Source organism: Ursus maritimus, unplaced genomic scaffold (assembly GCF_017311325.1).
Source record: "Ursus maritimus isolate PB19 unplaced genomic scaffold, ASM1731132v1 scaffold_16, whole genome shotgun sequence".
Classification (NCBI taxonomy): Eukaryota; Metazoa; Chordata; class Mammalia; order Carnivora; family Ursidae; genus Ursus; species Ursus maritimus.
In genome coordinates, this window is record NW_024424008.1 from 49,634,540 (window position 1) to 49,651,646 (window position 17,107).

Here is a 17,107-nt window from a genome sequence, read left to right on the forward strand (position 1 = left end):
AGGGCTGAGCACCGTGTCTGGCATGCAGTAGGTGCTTAAAAATGCTTCTTGAAGAAATGAAATGCTGACTACACACGTCTCCAACCAGGTCTCCCTACATCCTGCCTCGTCCCTTCTGACTCATCCCTTAAGCTTTGGCCAGGGTTATCTTTTTAAAACACTAATTCCACCTGACCCAACCCTTCCTAGTCAGAGTGTTTATTGGGTCCAACCCGCCCCCCCACCCCGTGTCCTCCCCCCACCCCCGCCCCAGGGTCGAATGTTTACAGGAGCTAGGTGGACTTAAGATCAAGCTGATAGAGAGGAAAGGTGCTGTGAATCATTAATAAAAACGCATTTAATTTCAAATTGTGGATGTACTTTAAAAGTAACCCTGAAACCTGCGAGTACTACAGGAAATGGATGAGTCATCCCTCCCGCTATCTGGTGTCCTCTAGGTCGGGGCTACATAAAGTCAGCCCTCACTGCCTGAACCTGCCTCTCGTGGCCACCAGCGTGCTGTCCCAGGTGGGCACTGCCTGCAGTGCCCGTTTCCACTGTCCCCACGCGGCCCTCCGACAGCTCCCACCCAGCAGGGCACGGTGCACCGTGGGGCTGTGACCACCCGCAGCGACCACGCGTATTCTGGGATAGTTGTTGTGTGCCTTGCAGGTGGGGTGGGGAGGGGGTAGAGATCTTCGGGGAAGACAAGGCAGACTCTTTGATACAGCTATTTAGAAAGCCGGGAAAACACAGTTCACCAGAAATTTCCTCTTCAGTCTACGTTGGTCCATTTCCCCTCTCTCCTTACTAAGAGGAAGTTCCGTTAGCTCATAGAAACCCAGAATCACACATTCCTCAGCCTGGAAAAGCCCTCGAGGGAGATTACTCAGTTTAAGAACAGAAGGCCTTCTGTGGGGGGACTTGAATCCAATTCCCAAGAAGCCCGTGAGCGTCTCAGCACCAGCTGCAGGAAGGACTCCGTTCCCCCACAAGCCGGGGCTGGGCTGGGCTGACCCAGTGCAAACTCCTGTTCGTGCCTCCCAAGGAAAGCTGGTGAGGACTGCAGCACAGCCCATGTCCTCGGACTCTGTTCTCCCAGCTGCTCGCGTTGGTCTCTTCTGGCCCCACTCGCCCCGGGTGCTGATTCCACTTATTTTCTCCATCTTTGTATTCACCTCTCTGCTGCTCTCCATCCAACGTGCCTTAAGGGCCTTTTCTTGGGGGCAGAGGCCATCTCTAACACCCATTTCCAGGAGACCCCACACCTCTTACCAATAGGACAGGGAGGCCTCCAGGGCAAAAGTCTGAGCGGTTCCAAATGGCGTGATATTAGTCAACTTCTCTGAAGATGATAGGATCGGTGCTTCCCCAGAACTGATCGTTTCCCCAGAGTGAAACCGGGAGAAGCATCGTTGGAGAGGACACAGAGGAAAGGGGATGAGGTGTCCCCATCCACCTCCTCGAGGATCCAGGATGGGACAAAGAGGAACGTGCCCTGAGTTTGCCCCATCCGCACGGCTGAGCTTGGCGAGAGACTCAAACCCACGTGTGGCTTTTCGTGGAAGGGGCAGGCTGCTCTCAGAATCGGTTGCTGATGGCTTCCGCACTTATGAGAAGCACCCCTGGGACGTGCCTCCACATTGAGGGGAGCAGGTAGCAGTGCTCCAGGGAGGTCTGGTCTCTTTTCCAGCTGGCCAGACGCCACACTCAAAACACTGTTATACGTTCCCTTTTCAGCCTTCAGAAAGAAGCTTCCATTCCATTCCATATCCATTACATACTTCATGTCAGTGTGAGGACTCCTACCTGTGTCTGACTGGAGCCCAAGTCTTCGTTGCTGCTAAAGCAACATCATACATCTTACTCGTTATCAACCTCAATTATCAACTTGAGGCTTCCACCAGCCACCCTGTCGTCAGAAATTTGACAGGTTTCACATGATTCCTGAGGTCCTGACGGTTTATTGAAGTAAAAAGCATACGTCGCTGATTTACAGAGCCTTGCATGCAGGGCACATTCGGGTCCACCACCTCGGGGGAGCCTCACACCCGTCTGTGAACACGTCAGGTGTGGTTTTACAGACGAAGAAACGGAGACCCTCCGGTGTACAGATGAGAAGACGCTAAAACAGTGGAGTCAGAACGAGAACCTCCAGGTTCTTGAAAGACCCAGGACCCTTGCACTGTGCCATGCTGCTGCTTCAATAAATAAGGGAACAGAATAAATAACCCTTCCAAGGGAACCCTGAGGAATCCTCCCGCGTGCCCAAGTGTCGAGAGGGAGTTCAGTTATCATACTGGCACATCAGAGCCTCTGGGAGGATGTGGTGGGGGAGTCGGGGGTGGTTCTGGGTGGATTCCCTGAGCTGGAGTGTCTCTTCTCAGAATGCCACAGAAAACTGCAAGGCCAAGTGGTGACCCTGGAAGGGGACAGACCCCATGCCTGTCACTCCCCCCAGCTTCCTTGCCCGAGGGCTGTAAACTGGCTTTGAAGATAGAATCCAAATGGACTGTAGGGAGGCAGGGCCCACACCTGTCCCCTTCCTAGGCCAGGGTCGGGTAGTCCTCTTAGCATGACACCACGGACTTCTGCTACATCCGTTAATCCCCAGCACGAGAAAGAAGCTGGCTCTGTGCAGACATGGGTTCTGCAGTCCACTTCCTCCCAGCCCAGGGTCACACCAGCCTGGAGACATCACCCCTGACGCCAGCTTGGTTAACATCCGGCATGGACGGCCCAGTGGAGATTGAGTCATTATTCCACACATGTTATCAGAGGATAAGCGGGCCTCTGAGAAGAAGTGGCTAGGCCAACTCACACAGCCGGACCCCGAGCGAGCAGCGGTCTGAGCCCAGGGCCATGTCCTGTGGGTCTGTAGCTGGATGCTAGCAGTAAACACAAGTGTAGGTCCCGACCCTGACCCTCTGGGGCAGGTGAGCTCATGCCCAAGCCCAGAGACCACCTGAAGGGTTGAATTTTGCCCAGTACAAAGAACCATGGTTTCTCTGGTACCGTCAGTAAGGTGGTGGGGGCAACAGGGTAGAGGTAGTGTAGTAAGAGTAGTAAGTAAGTAAGAGTATGTCAGCCACAGGGGCTTCAACCCCCATGGCTCCGTAACAATGGTTGGCAGACTGACTGACTGACCAGGACAGATACATCTTAAGATCCTCCGTGACAAGCTCCCTGCCTGGGAGGACTGCCAGCCAGGAAGCTTCTCCATGTGACCATCCCAGGCTGACCAGCTCTGACCATCCAGAGATCAAACTTGGTCTCTGCTCCCTCTTTTGTCCTCCAAGAAATGACCTCGGCAGGGAAGCCCCCACCCTCCCAGGCCTCCATCCGGCTGGAGGCCCTGGCACTTGGCTGGTCTAAGGGGGAGGCCTGGGTCTGAACGACTTCAGCTTGGGCCTCCCCACAATTCCAGAAAACCCTGTGATTCCCCTGAGCAAATAATCTCTTACAGTACAGGAAGAGCCCAAGGAGGGAGGAGATGTCTGCCCTGCCCTTCCTGGCTCTGCCAGAGTCTGGAACCCTCCTGCAGCACAGGCCACCCATGTGTCTGCGATAGTTGAGCAAGAGCGTCTCGCTCTGCCCTGGGCTCCTTAGCCAGCCCTGCTGGGCCTGACGAGGGCTGGCCCCACTGGGCTTGCAGAAGAGTGCCCACACTGGCCTCTACGCATCACTTCTGACCCCAGGGGGCCCTTGTGGCTGAAATCAAAAGCAGCCCCTTAGCCTGAGTCACTCATTCGAGTGGAGGCTGGAGATTAGTGGCAGGGTGACCAGGTTTGAGTCAAAGCTGCCCAGGAGACTGCCTGGGGCTGCCAAACAGTCCAGAGGGGCAAGATCATGGGCCAAGCTCCAGTCAGATTCTCCTAGGTCACCACAGCTGGTCAAGCCCAGGAGTGACCATTCCTCCGTTGGCTGGTCCCACTGTCCAGTTGAGGTACCTGAGGGAGTGATAGTCATTCCTGGATCCTGTTTCAAATAGCCCTTGGCCAGCACTGGTGGAGGCCAGCGTGCCTCGGCATCTAGGCATGTCCTGAACTTGGGGCCAAGGCTATCTGTCGAGGAGGACTCTTCCTCCAGGCAGCCTGTCTTGGCTGCTTTCTCCTCTGTGCATCTGGTCTGCTTCAGGTAGCCCCGGAATGCCACTGAGTCTGGGTCTTCTTCCCCAGGCGCCTCAGGCCTGGGAGGATTGACATGGCCCAAGGCGGAGCCACCCTGCCCGTCCCCAGGCTGCCCTTCAGAGTTCTGGACGAGGCCAATGCCACTGTCGTCCTGGTCCTGGCTGCTGTTCCCCACCTGCTGCTCCCAGCTGGGGCCAGTGCTGGGACTCAGCCTGGGCTCCTGCAAGCAGATCCCGCTGTCTGTGCTGCTGCCACCACTGCAGCTGCTGTCCAGCTCCGGGGGCGCCCCCTTGCCCATGGTCGCCCCAGCCTGTGGGTGGGGGGCAGGGAGGAGGAACTGGGGCTCTTCATTCTGCAGGGATGGTTTGGCACTGCCAAAGCCACTGTCCGTGCTGCCGTGTAGTTCCGAGTTCTTCAGCTCTGGGGACACTTTGGGGAAGGCCTCCTCATCCAGGGGGTAGATGGCATCCTGGGGCTCGGGGCAGGGAAGCTGGCTGACGAAACTGGAGGGCTGAGGCTTCTCGAAGACCTGGAGAGGAGAGGGCAGAGCGAGAGAAGCAAGGGTCACCTACGGGAACCCACTCTGGTGTTGCAGGCGAGGCCCCAGGGCCAGGAGGAGGGCTCAAGGGGGTTCTGCTCTAACCGAGGGACCCACAGAGCCACTGGTGCTTCTCGTTTCACTTCAGGATTGACCTTTCCTCTTAACGCAGTTCTCGGTTTGGCTCGGGCCTGTGTGCTCGCAGCTCAGATGGAATGGCAGGCAGAACGGGAGCCGGCCAGGAATGGAGAAATGTTCTCAGCTCTAGCAGCAGTCCTTTCCAAACCTGAGAGCAAGCTGCACTCATCTAGATAGATCTAGAAGCGTAACTTTTTTGGACTATGATTCCAAATAAGAAATGTGTGACATAATAGCCTGTATATAAATATCCCATAAACTGAAAGCGGTTTCACAAAATAACACTTCTCATTACTACCTGGGTACCGTGATCTACACTACTACTCTCCTGTTCTACTCCTGTTCCAGTCTATCCTACTCTGTCCTATCCCATCCCCTCTGTTATCCTCGCTCGTCCATTTCATTTTTTAAAATGCTGGCTGTGAGACACCAAATTAAGTTCTCCAGCCCCCGAGTTGTGACTTGTGCAAACACAGGGTGGCTGCCACGTAGGGCAGTGGATGGAGCACAGAACTAGCAGCGGGGGAGGACCTGCTCCCCACAACCTGCCCAGAGTCCCAGGGAAAGTCGCTTAATCCCTTTCCCCCTAGCTGTTCCGTCTCAGCCACACTGGGGTTCTTTCTGCTCATGCAGCAGCTCAGTGCTCTCAGGGCCTTTGCATGTGCTACGCCCTGTGGTGGGAACACTCTTCTCTCAGCACTTTCCCTGGCCGTGTCATCCTATCATTTGGGTCTCAGCTCAGATGTTCCTCCCCAGAGAGGCCTTCCTGATCATCCTGGCTAAAGCAGAGCTCTGACACTCTCTACATTCACCTAGTTTACTTCTTCTTAGCACTTGGTTCCTGAAATTCTTTTTTAAAATTTATTTTCTGCCTCCCATTGCGGCCTGCTATCTAACCACATTTACTCCCCACACCAAGCAGATTATAAGCTCCCTGATGACAGGAGCTGTCTAGTTTCGTCTGCTACTCTGTTCCCGGAGCTTAAACTGAGCTGGCACATATGAGGCACTCATAAGGTTTGTTGACTGACTTACTGACTCACTGTTGCCCACCTGCCCTCATTCCTTGTGTAAGTTTGGACTTGAATACAACTCCTACTGGTTGAGTTCCTATGAATATCACACAGGTTGGTGATTAAGGATATCTGTTTCTGGAGCCAGACTCCATGGTTCAAATCCCAGCTCTGCCTATTATCAGCTGTGTCACCTTGGCTGAATTATTTGTCCTCTGTGTGCTTTAGTTCCTCGCCTATAAAATGGAAATAGTGATAGTACTTGCCTCCTCATGTTGTAGTTAGTGCACGGCAAGTGCTTACAACAGTGCCTGGTACAGAGAAAGCACTCGGTAAATACTGGGCAAATTGAAATTTACTCTCCAGCCTCTAAGGAGAGAAGTGAAATGACTTGCACAAAGTCACAGCAGCAAAGGACAAACCTGCGATTTGTACTCCACTGTCCTGATCTGAAATCTCCATTTATTCAAATATCTGATCAAAACAGCTCATGAGTGGGAATAAACATAGAATGCGAAAGTGTTCTGTGCCCTCGAAGTTATTCATTAAGTTAGTAATGACCACTGTCATTAGATGAAGGCAACCGGGCTGCATTTATCTTGAGGAGGAGAACATTCTCAAGGAGAGCTCACTTCTGTGATGCACATGGCACAGAGGAACGAAAACCCAGAGACTGCATGTTGTCTCTTTGGCATTTTGGACCTGTGCCTCTTTCCCTGGCTTGCTTTAGAAGTACTAGGCTCTACACTGGCTGCTCTGCCGGGCTGTAATCAAGCCCCTTGGGACCAGGGGCCACATGAATCAGCTTCTTCCCGGACCACATCTGGCCTGTCATTGGTGCTCAATAACTGTAGCTCGATTGCCACTTCACTGATGCTCTTCTTGATGCCCAATGAGGAATCCCCGCTCCAGTTACCAGGACCACCCCTCCCTCACCCCTTTGCTTTTTCATCGTCCATCCCTGAGGGCAGCCCCATCCAGGCTCCAGGCCCAGCTCAGAGCACCTGTTACACAGGCCGATGCATATGTGTTTGTGGATGGAATCTCCTCGGAGCACAGAGAAGAGACAATGAGTTACATACTTCAGTTAGACACAAGGAAGAACTTTTTAATCCTGTAAGGCTGTAGGGGCTGCCTGTCCCCAGTCTCCTTGCCATACCACTCTACCCAGGGCACTGAAGCTAGGAACACAGTCCTTTGCTGCCTGGACAAAGACCCTAATTAGGCCAGGCAGTCCCTCTCTCCCTACCTCCCCACTTCCTTGAGTTCTTACTCAACATAATTCCAGAGGGTCTTTGTCTCTCTCCTTATCTTTCCTAGTAATCCTGGGATCCCTCTGGGGGGGGGAGTGCCTTCCCAGCTGTGGCCTTTCCTGGGACCCCCGCCTCCCTGATGGAGCCGGTCCTTCCCAGCAGAGCCTGCGGCCCTCTCCATGATGGGCTCTGTGGAGATGTGGCAGCAACCTTCAGAGCAGCCAGAATCCCAGGTGGGACAGGTGGGGGTTTGGCAATGTTGCTCAATGCTGCAAGCTGAATTCTGGAGGCTGGCTTAGCATAAATGCAGCAGTTGCTGGCACTGCGTGGTGAGAGGAGACACTCGGGGAGGGGGGCGGAGACGCTGGCCACCTCCATGACCCCAACTCCCAGGCAGTACCTCCCATTCTGCTCTCTGCCACTCTGGCAGCAGCCCTAGGCCTGGGCTTCCAACCCCATGTTCTTCTTCTTCTGGAGCACTTATCATTACCAGCTGGCAGGGGTGGGAAAGCCCGGGCTCGTCCTGTCTTTTCCTGGCTCTTTACATGGCCCCCGTGCATGTCACAACTGCTCCATGCCTCAGTTTCCTCCTTTGTAAAATGAGGATAATAACCCCACCTGCCTCAGAGGTACTAATGCATAGGGGCTGGCCCATGGTCAATTATTAGTAAATAGTAACAAAATGACACGGGGGGAGGGGGGTTGGGACTACTCAATATGTGTCTTATTGGGGGCCCTTACGAGGCAATGTTCTCAGCACTGGGCTTTGCATTTAAGCCCCCTCTCTGTCGCCATGGTCCTTGATGAAGGGGCCTCCTGATAATGTCAGGACTGAGGGAAGGGACTTTCTGGGAGGGAGCCTCCCGTCTCCTGGAGTCCCGGCATGGCGCAGAAGGATGGGCCAGCGGCCTTCCCCTGAGACTCACCAGGACGGAAGGCAGCTTCTTGCGGCGCCTCACGTACAGGTGGAGGGCCAGGCAGTAGGCCAGGGCTCCGCACAGCAGCAGGACGAAGATGAAGAAGATGCTGAGGTTGGTCGCGGTGAAATCTGCAGGCCCAGAGAGATGTGTTTGTGGCCTGGCTCCTGGGAGTCCACGGCCACTCTCAGGAGCCACTCCTTGGCCCAGGTGATCCCCTAGGCCTCCTTCAGGCCACAACCAGATGCTTCTGGATACTTGGAAATCCCTGCCTGGCCTTCTAACCTCTGTCCTAAAGGGTTTCCCTCACTAGACACACTGGCTCTACTTCAGCTGTGCACACAATTCACACCACAGCACGTGGAACGGGGGCTGGATGGTATAGCAGGTAAAATGGAGGCCTGGCTCCAATCCCAGCTCCACCGCTGACTCAGCCTCTCTGAGCCTCAGTTTCCCCATCACTAAAATGGGAAAAATAGTAGTGCCTACCACACGAGTGTGAAGGACACAGCACTGATCATCCACCACCTCCCCTGACTTAGGTTAGCTGACCCTTCTGACGACAGTCAGGGGTGAGCACTACTATCGTCCCTCTACAGACCAGGATCCTGGGGCCCAGAGAGCTTAAGTAACTTACCCAAGTCATATACCTCTTAAGTGGTAAAGCTGACATTTGAAGCCTGACCCGTACGCCAAACTATTTCTTCTACCAGTGAGTAAATGTTGAAAAAGCCTGACACAGGGATGGTGCCTTAACTCTGCTTAAATGAGAGTGAGGCTAAATGACAATGAACTTGTGAGTGTCCTTCATGAACGGAAATGGACTGTAGAAATGTAGGGAGTCACTCTGGTTTTTGCGGGCCTTGCCCACACCAGACTGGTGGGGCGTAGGCTGCCTTGAGTAGTTGCTATTTAGAGCTTCCTCTGGGCACGCCCTGTCTCCCCAGCCAGACTGTAAGACCCCCATGGACAGGACCATGGCCATCACATCCCAGGACCTCTCCCCTCCCTCCTCTCCCTCCCCTCCCCAGCACCTGTGCAGAGCCTGGCTTTAGTTCCGATGGGGAGGGGGGCTAAGGAGAAGGCCCTCGGTGCCCAGCCCCAAGACAGGACAGCAGAGGGATGTAACAAACAGGAACTACTGCAGCTGGGAGAGTGGGCCTGGGCCTGGGTTGGGGGTGGTTCTTGGGAAGCACAGCTGTGCTCACACAGAACACCAGCACCAGCATCAAGAGACCTGGCTGTGCCACCATGCCCTAGAAAGTTGTTGCTACCCACGGAGCCTCAGTTCCTACATCTCTGAAATGGGGACAATAGCAGCTTTCTCATAGGGCTGTGTGGGGGCGTGCCCCTGGCATCAGTGGCCCTCAACTGATGCTTTTCGGATCGTGTGAGGCCCTCCCCCCCAGACAGCAGCCCCCGACAGCAGACTCACACTGCCGGGTGAGCACGATGCATTCCTCCTTGGACCATACCCCCTTGTTCATTCGGGAGCTCACAGACGGCTTCACCTTGACACAGAACTGTCCCAGTTCTCCAGGGGGTGAGAGGCTGAAGTTTTCATGCTTCACCTTCTCCTTTGTGAACTGAAACAAAAACAACATAGCAATAAACAAAATACCCTTGATTCATGGGCCATGGGAGCTGAGAGCAGGAGAGACATCAGAGATGTTCCAGGCCACCCCCCTCTGTGTCCTTTCCCTGACATAACAAACCCGGTATTATCAACGCAGCCCAAGATCTCTGTGATTGACATGACTTATTTTGTACCAAAAGAGAAAAGGAACATTTTATAGATGCCAAGGGGCTGGAACCAAATGGTGGGAAGAGGATGACTCTGGCAGATTCCAGATCTCCCACTTAGGGGTGTGTCCATGGGCAATTACATAGCCTCTTGGAGCCTCATTTCCCCATTTATAAAATGGAATAAAATATCCACCTGTGAGGGGATCAGGAATAACAGCTATTAAATGTCTTGCATGGTGCCTGACACGAGTGGCAGTGTCTTCCCTGCCACCTGGCAGGAGCCTAGGTTTGAGGGCTGAGGTCATCTCAGCTCCCTCCCGTGCCCCATGACCTCCCTCTACTCTGCCTGCAAGGTTCCCCAGGGATGCACAAATTGCTGCCAGCCCCGGGGACAGGGAGGTCCAGGGAGCCCACTGCATTACAAACACAGATGTCTTGCGGCCCTGGGGAGGCCCTTACCGTATAGTTCCCTGGCACCTTGCGGATCTGAATCTCATACTCGCGGAAGTGTTGGAAGATGCTTTCGTAAGTGTCGCCCAGAGGGGCTAGCTTGGGCCTGGGGGGCTGGATCTTCCCGAGGATGATGCCATTGTGCACCTCTAGCTTCACGCTGCCAACCGTCAGAGTCACTGGTGGGGAAGCAAAATGATGAGGCCTGCAGGCCGGGGAGGGCCTGGGTGCCCTGTCCACACCGGGCCTCTAGAGTCAAGCTTTACCCGCCCTAAAACCTGGGCCTCCGGTTTCCAACCTGGCAGCACATAAGGACTTCCTGGGGAGTACCTTATAAATACAGATGCCCCGGGTCCACTCAAGACACAGTGAATTTGAATTTTTGAAGGTGGGCCCCGGAAACATTGATTTTTTTAAACACATTCCTCATGTAATGTTTCTGTAGCCAGCGGAGCACTGGCCCAAAGACCTGGAAGACCATTGGTTCTGACTCTGAATTTTGCAGAGCTGGCTCACCTATAGAGCATGGTCAATTCCAGTTCGTAGAATGGAAAACTGCCATCAAGTCTGGGGCTTATCATTTTCTCTTACCTCTGCTGAGAGAGACCCCCAGCCTTTCTTCAGTAGCATCTCCCTGCTTCAAAGCCTCCCACCCTGATCACTGGGAGTTCGGCTCTAAGGGACTGAGGACTGGATCCCATTCTGCCTACTGTTTGCTGCCCTGTGCTAAGTGCTTATGGATTCACTTCCTCTTCCAGAACCCTACAAGTACACAGTTCTGGCCCTTGTGACTCAGCTGTTCCACTCACCCCAAGACTTCTCTTCTGTAGGATAAACAACTCCAGTTCCCTTTTAAATCTTGAACAACTTGGCTATTTTCATCTAAATCTTATCAAAAGTCCTGACTAGATGTTTGGGCAACTAGGTCTTCAGCCAGGAAGACCAGCGGGATAGCGAGCTACAGGAACAGAGTCACATTCTAGACTGGAGTTTCTGGCAGGAAAGAATCCCCAAAGCCATCGTCTAGGCCCAGGGGAGGAAAAGCACCTTCATCCACAGAGAAGCGGGTGTTGGTGAAGGTCCAGTTGGAGTACTGGTTTCCATCCACCGTGCGGACTTTGGCTCGGTAGCCATTGTTGTGGTACAGGTCCAGGGTCACCATAGTGAGATCACAGAACGACACGTGGGTCTGGTTGCAGCTGGGGATGGACTTCCAGGGTTCTATCCCATACCTGGGGAGATATCAGGAAAGGCATTGGTGGAAGAACTTAAGTTCAAACCTACCTCCTTTAAGAGGAAAGCAAGGGGCCCAGGGAGAGAGCTCCCATGAGGTACAGCCCGCAGGGTATTTTCTCTTGATTCCGGGCATCTAGCTGCAAGAGGATCTGTCTTGGTTCTGGGACTACGTACCAATTTCTCTTAGATTGGAATATCTAACAGATCTCCAACTCCTCCAGGAAAACCTGCTACCCACTGCAATACAGCCTGATTTCTCGGGCTTTCTCCCAATGACATTTGTAGTCTATTAGGGTTTCCTTGTTTTCTAATTACACTATGGGTACATTTCCTGTTTTTCCAATAAGATGGAAAAAACTTGAGGGTAAGGGAAATACCTTGGCTTTCTTATCCCAGAGTTCCCAGCACACTGCTCAACACATATGGGGCTCAACCAGTCCTTGTCAACTGATGGATATATGCCAGGGTCCTTCCCGGTGTTACCTCAATAACAAGATGGGTATGTCTTCCCGTGCCAGGGAAGTGAAGGGGATGCGTGCACCCCCTCCCGCACCCACCTCCCTCCTTTCGCCATCCTCCCCTCTCCATACCTCAGAAGCTCTACTTCATAGTAGGTGCTGTTTGATGGTTTTGGGATGGGAGTCCAGCGGAGGACGTGGGAGAAAAATTCTGCTTCAAACCACACAGATGGAGGGCTGGGCAGTTCTGTCCCCGGGGAGAAGAATGTCAGTATCAGAGCTTGCAGAGCCCACCCCCAGCAGTGACGGTGACAATGATGACGACGATGGTGACCATCCTCCTACCAGCTTCCACTTATTGACTACTTTACTATGAGCTGGACTGTCTGCTAAATACATATGTTGTTTCAGTTAATTCTCACAACCAGCCTTACAAGGTAGGCATTTACGACCCCAATTTTACTGGAGAAGAAATGGAGGCTCAGAAAGGTTGAATGACTTGCCCAAGGCCAGTGGAGCTAGTAAGGGGCAGGGTGAATCCGCATGTGTCTGATTCCAGAGCTAGTGCTGGATGCCTTAGATTGCTGTCTGGGATCAGAAATAGAAGTGGTGGCTAAGAGGAGCCAAGCTGAGTCTGATGTATCCCCGGAGAGAAGGCACGGGCGGAAGGCTAAGATATGTCTGTCTGCAGTGAGATCTCATCTCAGATAAGCTTGTCCCTGTCCTTGCTCCAGCCTCATCCCAAGGCTGGCCCCCATCCCCATCCCTGGTCCCTACCCTGGCCCTAGCCTTGGCTCCAGCCTGAGGCCTCCTCTCTGGAGTTCTTGGGGTACACAAATAGCCTGCTTGTTGGCATCTGCCTGTTTCTCTTCACAGGTCTCCTGGGCAACCCCAAGCTGAATGCTTGCCACATTCCCCCACGTCTAGAAGGGCTGTAGGCTGGGTGAGGACAGACAGAACGAAGCAGGTCTGGTTCTAGACTGTGCTGACATTTCCACACAGAGCCAGCACCCTTGGCTCCGCCGTGAGATACTAAATACCGCTGTCTAACTCGATCTCCTGCCCCCACCCCTTCACCGTTGGGACACTCCAACTTCAGAAGCCTCAAACTAACACTTGCCAGTGTGACTTGGGCAAATTACTTAACCTCACCGAACCTCTCATTTGTAAGAATGTAATAAATACACCTACTCTAAAAGTCTTGCCAATCAAGTGCAATTACATAGGTCAAGGCCAATAGCCAGTCTGTTCCTCTTCTTTCCTCCTCAATCCCTTCATGTCTCTCGATCTGCCAGCCACTCTCTCGGGCTTCCTTTGTTCTGTAACTTCTCTCCATCTCTCTAGTAATGCTTCTTCTAGAATTGTCATTTGCACTTAGAAAGTACATCTCCCCTGTTCCTTGCTTTCTTCCTTACACTATCTTTGATCCTCAAGGCTGTGTTTCGATTTCAAAACGTTAGATAGAAAGTGAGAAATGCAGCGGGTCTTTGCGGTGTTGGGGCTCCATATCCCCGACTCAGCTCTCGATCATGTGAATGGCTGACTGCAGGTTTTACTTTGTATTTTGGTGTAGACGCAGTTTCAGTCCCTGCTCTCCCTGGCTCCACTCTCCGTGTCTCCACCTCCCTGCCCCAGTATTCTCTCTCCAGACTTTACTTTTTTCCCTGGCAGAAACTTTCCAGGATAGCTGGCTGGGTTAGAAGACTGAGCTAAGGGGTAGCAGGAGGGAGAGGGAGGCAGGTGGCAGTGGGAGCACTTAGGGGCTAAAGAAGGAGCAGGGATGACCAGATGGAGCAACAGATGATAGTAGGGGGCAAGACCTGGGCTGGGGGGGAATGGCATGGGGAAGAAACAGGTTAAGTGGAGGGCTAAGGGAAGGTGGAATCAGATGGGGGATCAAAGTCATTCCACAGAGGGGAAAGCATTCTTACCAGTTGAACCAGAACAACAAAAAAAGGCCAGGACTAAGTTTCTGACTCGCTTGGAGGTGGATGGAAGATAAACTGGAGGTGCGTGGGTGGGTGTCATTGAACTTCTCTATTCACCCCCCCCCCCAATCAATTTCATGCTCTTCGACTTCCACAGTGGGGAGCCTGAGACCCAGGCTTGCCGGAATAAGGGAGCTTCTGGGAGGGAGTAGGCAATGGACTCCCCCCCCCCGCGCCGAGGGACAGCCAGAGACGGGGTTCTCCGTGCAACGTACAACTTTAACGTAGGGGCGACGAAGAGCGGGAGTCGGGAACTCAGCCCCGCCGGGCGGGCGCGGAGAGGGCAGGGCGGGGCTGGGATCCTTACCGTGCGCGCAGGAACCGAGGCTCACGCTGCGGAGCGCCACCAGCAGCACTACCAGGTGCGGCAGCATCCTGGGCACGCCGCATCCTCTGGGGTCGAAGCCAGCGCAAGACCCAGGCTGCGCGCCTCCAGCCGCGACTCCGCGGCTCTGCCTCTGAAAGCTGGGGCTCTCGGGCAGTCCCGCCCACGCCCCGCGAGGCTGATGTCAGAGGGGGCGGGCCCCTGGACGCCCCGCCCCCGAGACCGAACGTCCGGATGCCGGTGCGGGGCCGCTTTCCCACAGCGGAGCGCTGGCCACCCCCGCGGATGGGGAGGATGCTGCGGCCCGGCGGGCGCTGGGCTGTCCCGGGCCGGGGGCGGGCTCTGACCAGCCCTTCCCTCCTGGCTTCCCAGGCCCCCCGCCGCGATCTTGTCAATGAGGCCTGGGCAGCCTGGGAGGGAGTGGCGGTGGTGCAAAGGGTGCGCTGAGGGTGTCAGAGCCGATTTTGCCGGACGAATAGGGTTGGGATTGGAGCTGTGGCCAAGGCCTGCCGCTTGGGGAAGGAGATTGTTTCAGGCGCTCAGGAAACATTGCTAGGACACGTGCGTGACTCTTGCTGTTGCCTTAGTACCTCGGTGTAGGGCTCTGAGCCAAACCAACGGTGGAATAGACAGTCCCCTCCCTGGCGTAATAGTTTTGGATGGGTGCCCACAACCTCCTTCAGCTCCTTTTGGTTTCCCTCGCTTGCCTGAAATCTCACGTTCAGAGCTATTTTCCTCTGGTGGGTAATAGCATTCTTAGAGAACCTGGTAGCAGATCATCGGTTACTCGCGCTTCGATATCACTTGACTCATCTGAGATTTCACTCCAGGTGCACCAAAGATGTGGGAGCGTGGGAGACAAACTCTGTCCACCACACTTTGGTTGCGCGGTGATGCCTGCCACAGAGTATGTGCCTGTATTGAGGATGGGTTCCTATTTGGGATCCAAGGGTCTACTTTAGGACTAGGAAGACCTCACTTTTTGATGATGATGAGTGAAGGGCAGGGATGCCCCAGCTACGTGGATAGTGGAGAGTGGTATACGCAGGCCCAATAAGACACAGGGTCAGTGGAGCCACCCTAAGGGGACAGCTCTTGTTGCCACACCCTCCAATCAGCTTGGAGAAAGAGTTCCAGGGTTTTTAATGTATGAGAATGTTTTCTGCACTCTCTGTTGCTCAACTGAAGACGAAGAGTGTGGCCAATTGCTCAGAGGTATCCAGGCATGACCCAAGGGGTGGGGCTGCCTTTTGAAATGACTTCTCAGTTCCCACTGACCTTTTGAAGGAGGAGGACACTGTGCAGTTTCTTGCTGAACTTGCCTCTATACTTTACTTTCTTTTTTTTGTTGTTGAGTTAAAAGAGTTTAAAATTCTTACTCCATTGCCATTTTGAAGGAGGGTCAGATTTGTTAATTCACTCATATGACAAACATTTTCTGCACACTCTGTTTGGGCCAGATACTGTGTTAAACCAGAGGATAAAACGGTGACCAGAACAAGGTCCCTTCCCCCAAGAAATTGACAATTTAGCTAGAGACAGAACATAAAGAGAGATTTTAATTTGCTGTGAGAAGTGTGCTGGGAAGGGAAGTACAGACTAGCGTGGGGACACAGGAAACAGGCACTCGACCCCAGTGGGGGTAGAAGATAGAAAAGACTTCTTGGAGGAGGTGACATCGAAGCTGATAGTGAGGGATGAGTAGGAGGTAGTGGGGCGACGAGCAGATAGGGAAGGTGTTCCAGACAGAAGTATGTCCTTAAAGATGAGGGAACATGGCACTTTTGAAGAACCTTGTCAAGTGCATAATTAAGCCTTCCTGTTTTAAGACGAGAACGTCACCATGGCTGACCTAGGTTAACGTTTTGTTCAGGCAGAGCCTGCGTTTGAATGTAGGCTATCCTCGCGTAGCCTGCTGCTTCACTGAAAGCACTCAGAACAGGAATTATGTCCAACACATGATTACCATACCTTTTGTGAAAAAGAAATTCATATGTTTGCTTTGGTTTGAATTCAGTTATGTATTCTCCATGTTCTAAAAAGTCCACGCTAAGGTTCTGTGATTTCTGGTGTTCATAACAACTACGTTTCCTGCTTCCCTTGCAGTTAGGTGGAATATGTGACTGGCTTTTAACCAATGTAAAGGTGAATCGATGGGTGCTACTTCCTGGCCTGTCCTCTAACTCTGTCTTTGTTATTCTGTGAGCTAGGTGGAGGGGATCCAGTGAAGGACTCCAAGGGGATGGAAGGAGCCTGGGTCCCCGAATCACCTCTTGGAGGGGAGCTATTCCGTAAAGACACCCAATCTGTGTGCACCTGTGGCTTGAGAGAGGAGTTGTATCTAGTTATCTTGTTGTATCTAGTTACCGAGATTTGGGAAGTTTTGTTATACCAGCTAGCATTAGGTATCCTGATGAAGGTGCAAACATTGTCTCATTTTTTTTTAAAGATTTTATTTATTTATTTATTTATTTATTTGTCTCAGAGAGAGAGAGAGAGCACAAGCAGGGGGTGCCGCAGGCAGAGGGAGAAGCAGACTCCTCACTGAGCAAGGCACCGGCTGCGGGACTTGATCCCAGGACGCTGGGATCATGACCCAAGCCCAAGGCAGGCACTCAACTGTCTGAGCCACCCAGATGTTGTCTCATTTAATCCTATTACACCCCTCCCCCGCCGCTGCTGCCACCACGAGATTGGCTTTGTTACCAGTGTTTTACAGATGGAGTAGTGAGGTCAGAGACTAAGTCGCTTGTCCGCATCACTCAGCCGGTGACTGGCAGAGCGAAGATTCCAGCCCAGGTCTCTGACTCCAGAACTCATGCTTTCACTACCATATAAACAAGGCCCTTTCCCATCTTGGAAGAGCGCCTGGAAAAGACAAATGTGTAGTGAATTGAGAGAGTGAGAGGGAGAGAGAGAGAGAGAGAGAGAGAGAG

At 53.1% G+C, this 17,107-nt stretch overlaps 1 protein-coding gene across 1 annotated transcript; it reads right to left on the reverse strand.

The window, feature by feature from the left end:
* Positions 1-1,927: 1,927 nt before the first annotated feature.
* Positions 1,928-14,679, reverse strand: IL10RA (interleukin 10 receptor subunit alpha). Its single transcript, XM_008690024.2, has 7 exons — positions 14,154-14,679; positions 11,991-12,105; positions 11,212-11,396; positions 10,174-10,343; positions 9,404-9,554; positions 7,978-8,099; positions 1,928-4,638 (listed from the first exon to the last, which is right to left on the reverse strand). The coding sequence occupies exons 1-7, from the start codon at positions 14,218-14,220 to the stop codon at positions 3,721-3,723; spliced, it is 1,728 nt and encodes a 575-aa protein (XP_008688246.1). The 5' UTR covers positions 14,221-14,679; the 3' UTR covers positions 1,928-3,720.
* Positions 14,680-17,107: the final 2,428 nt, after the last annotated feature.

Coding starts and splice junctions, on each gene's coding strand:
- IL10RA (XM_008690024.2), bottom strand. CDS start 14,220: ATGCTGCCGCACCTGGTAGTGCTGCTGGTGGCGCTCCGCAGCGTGAGC. Junction 11,397..11,990: donor TATGAAGTAGAGCTTCTGAG/GTATGGAGAGGG, acceptor ATATCTCCCCAG/GTATGGGATAGAACCCTGGA. Junction 10,344..11,211: donor CCGCTTCTCTGTGGATGAAG/GTGCTTTTCCTC, acceptor CTTCCCCACCAG/TGACTCTGACGGTTGGCAGC.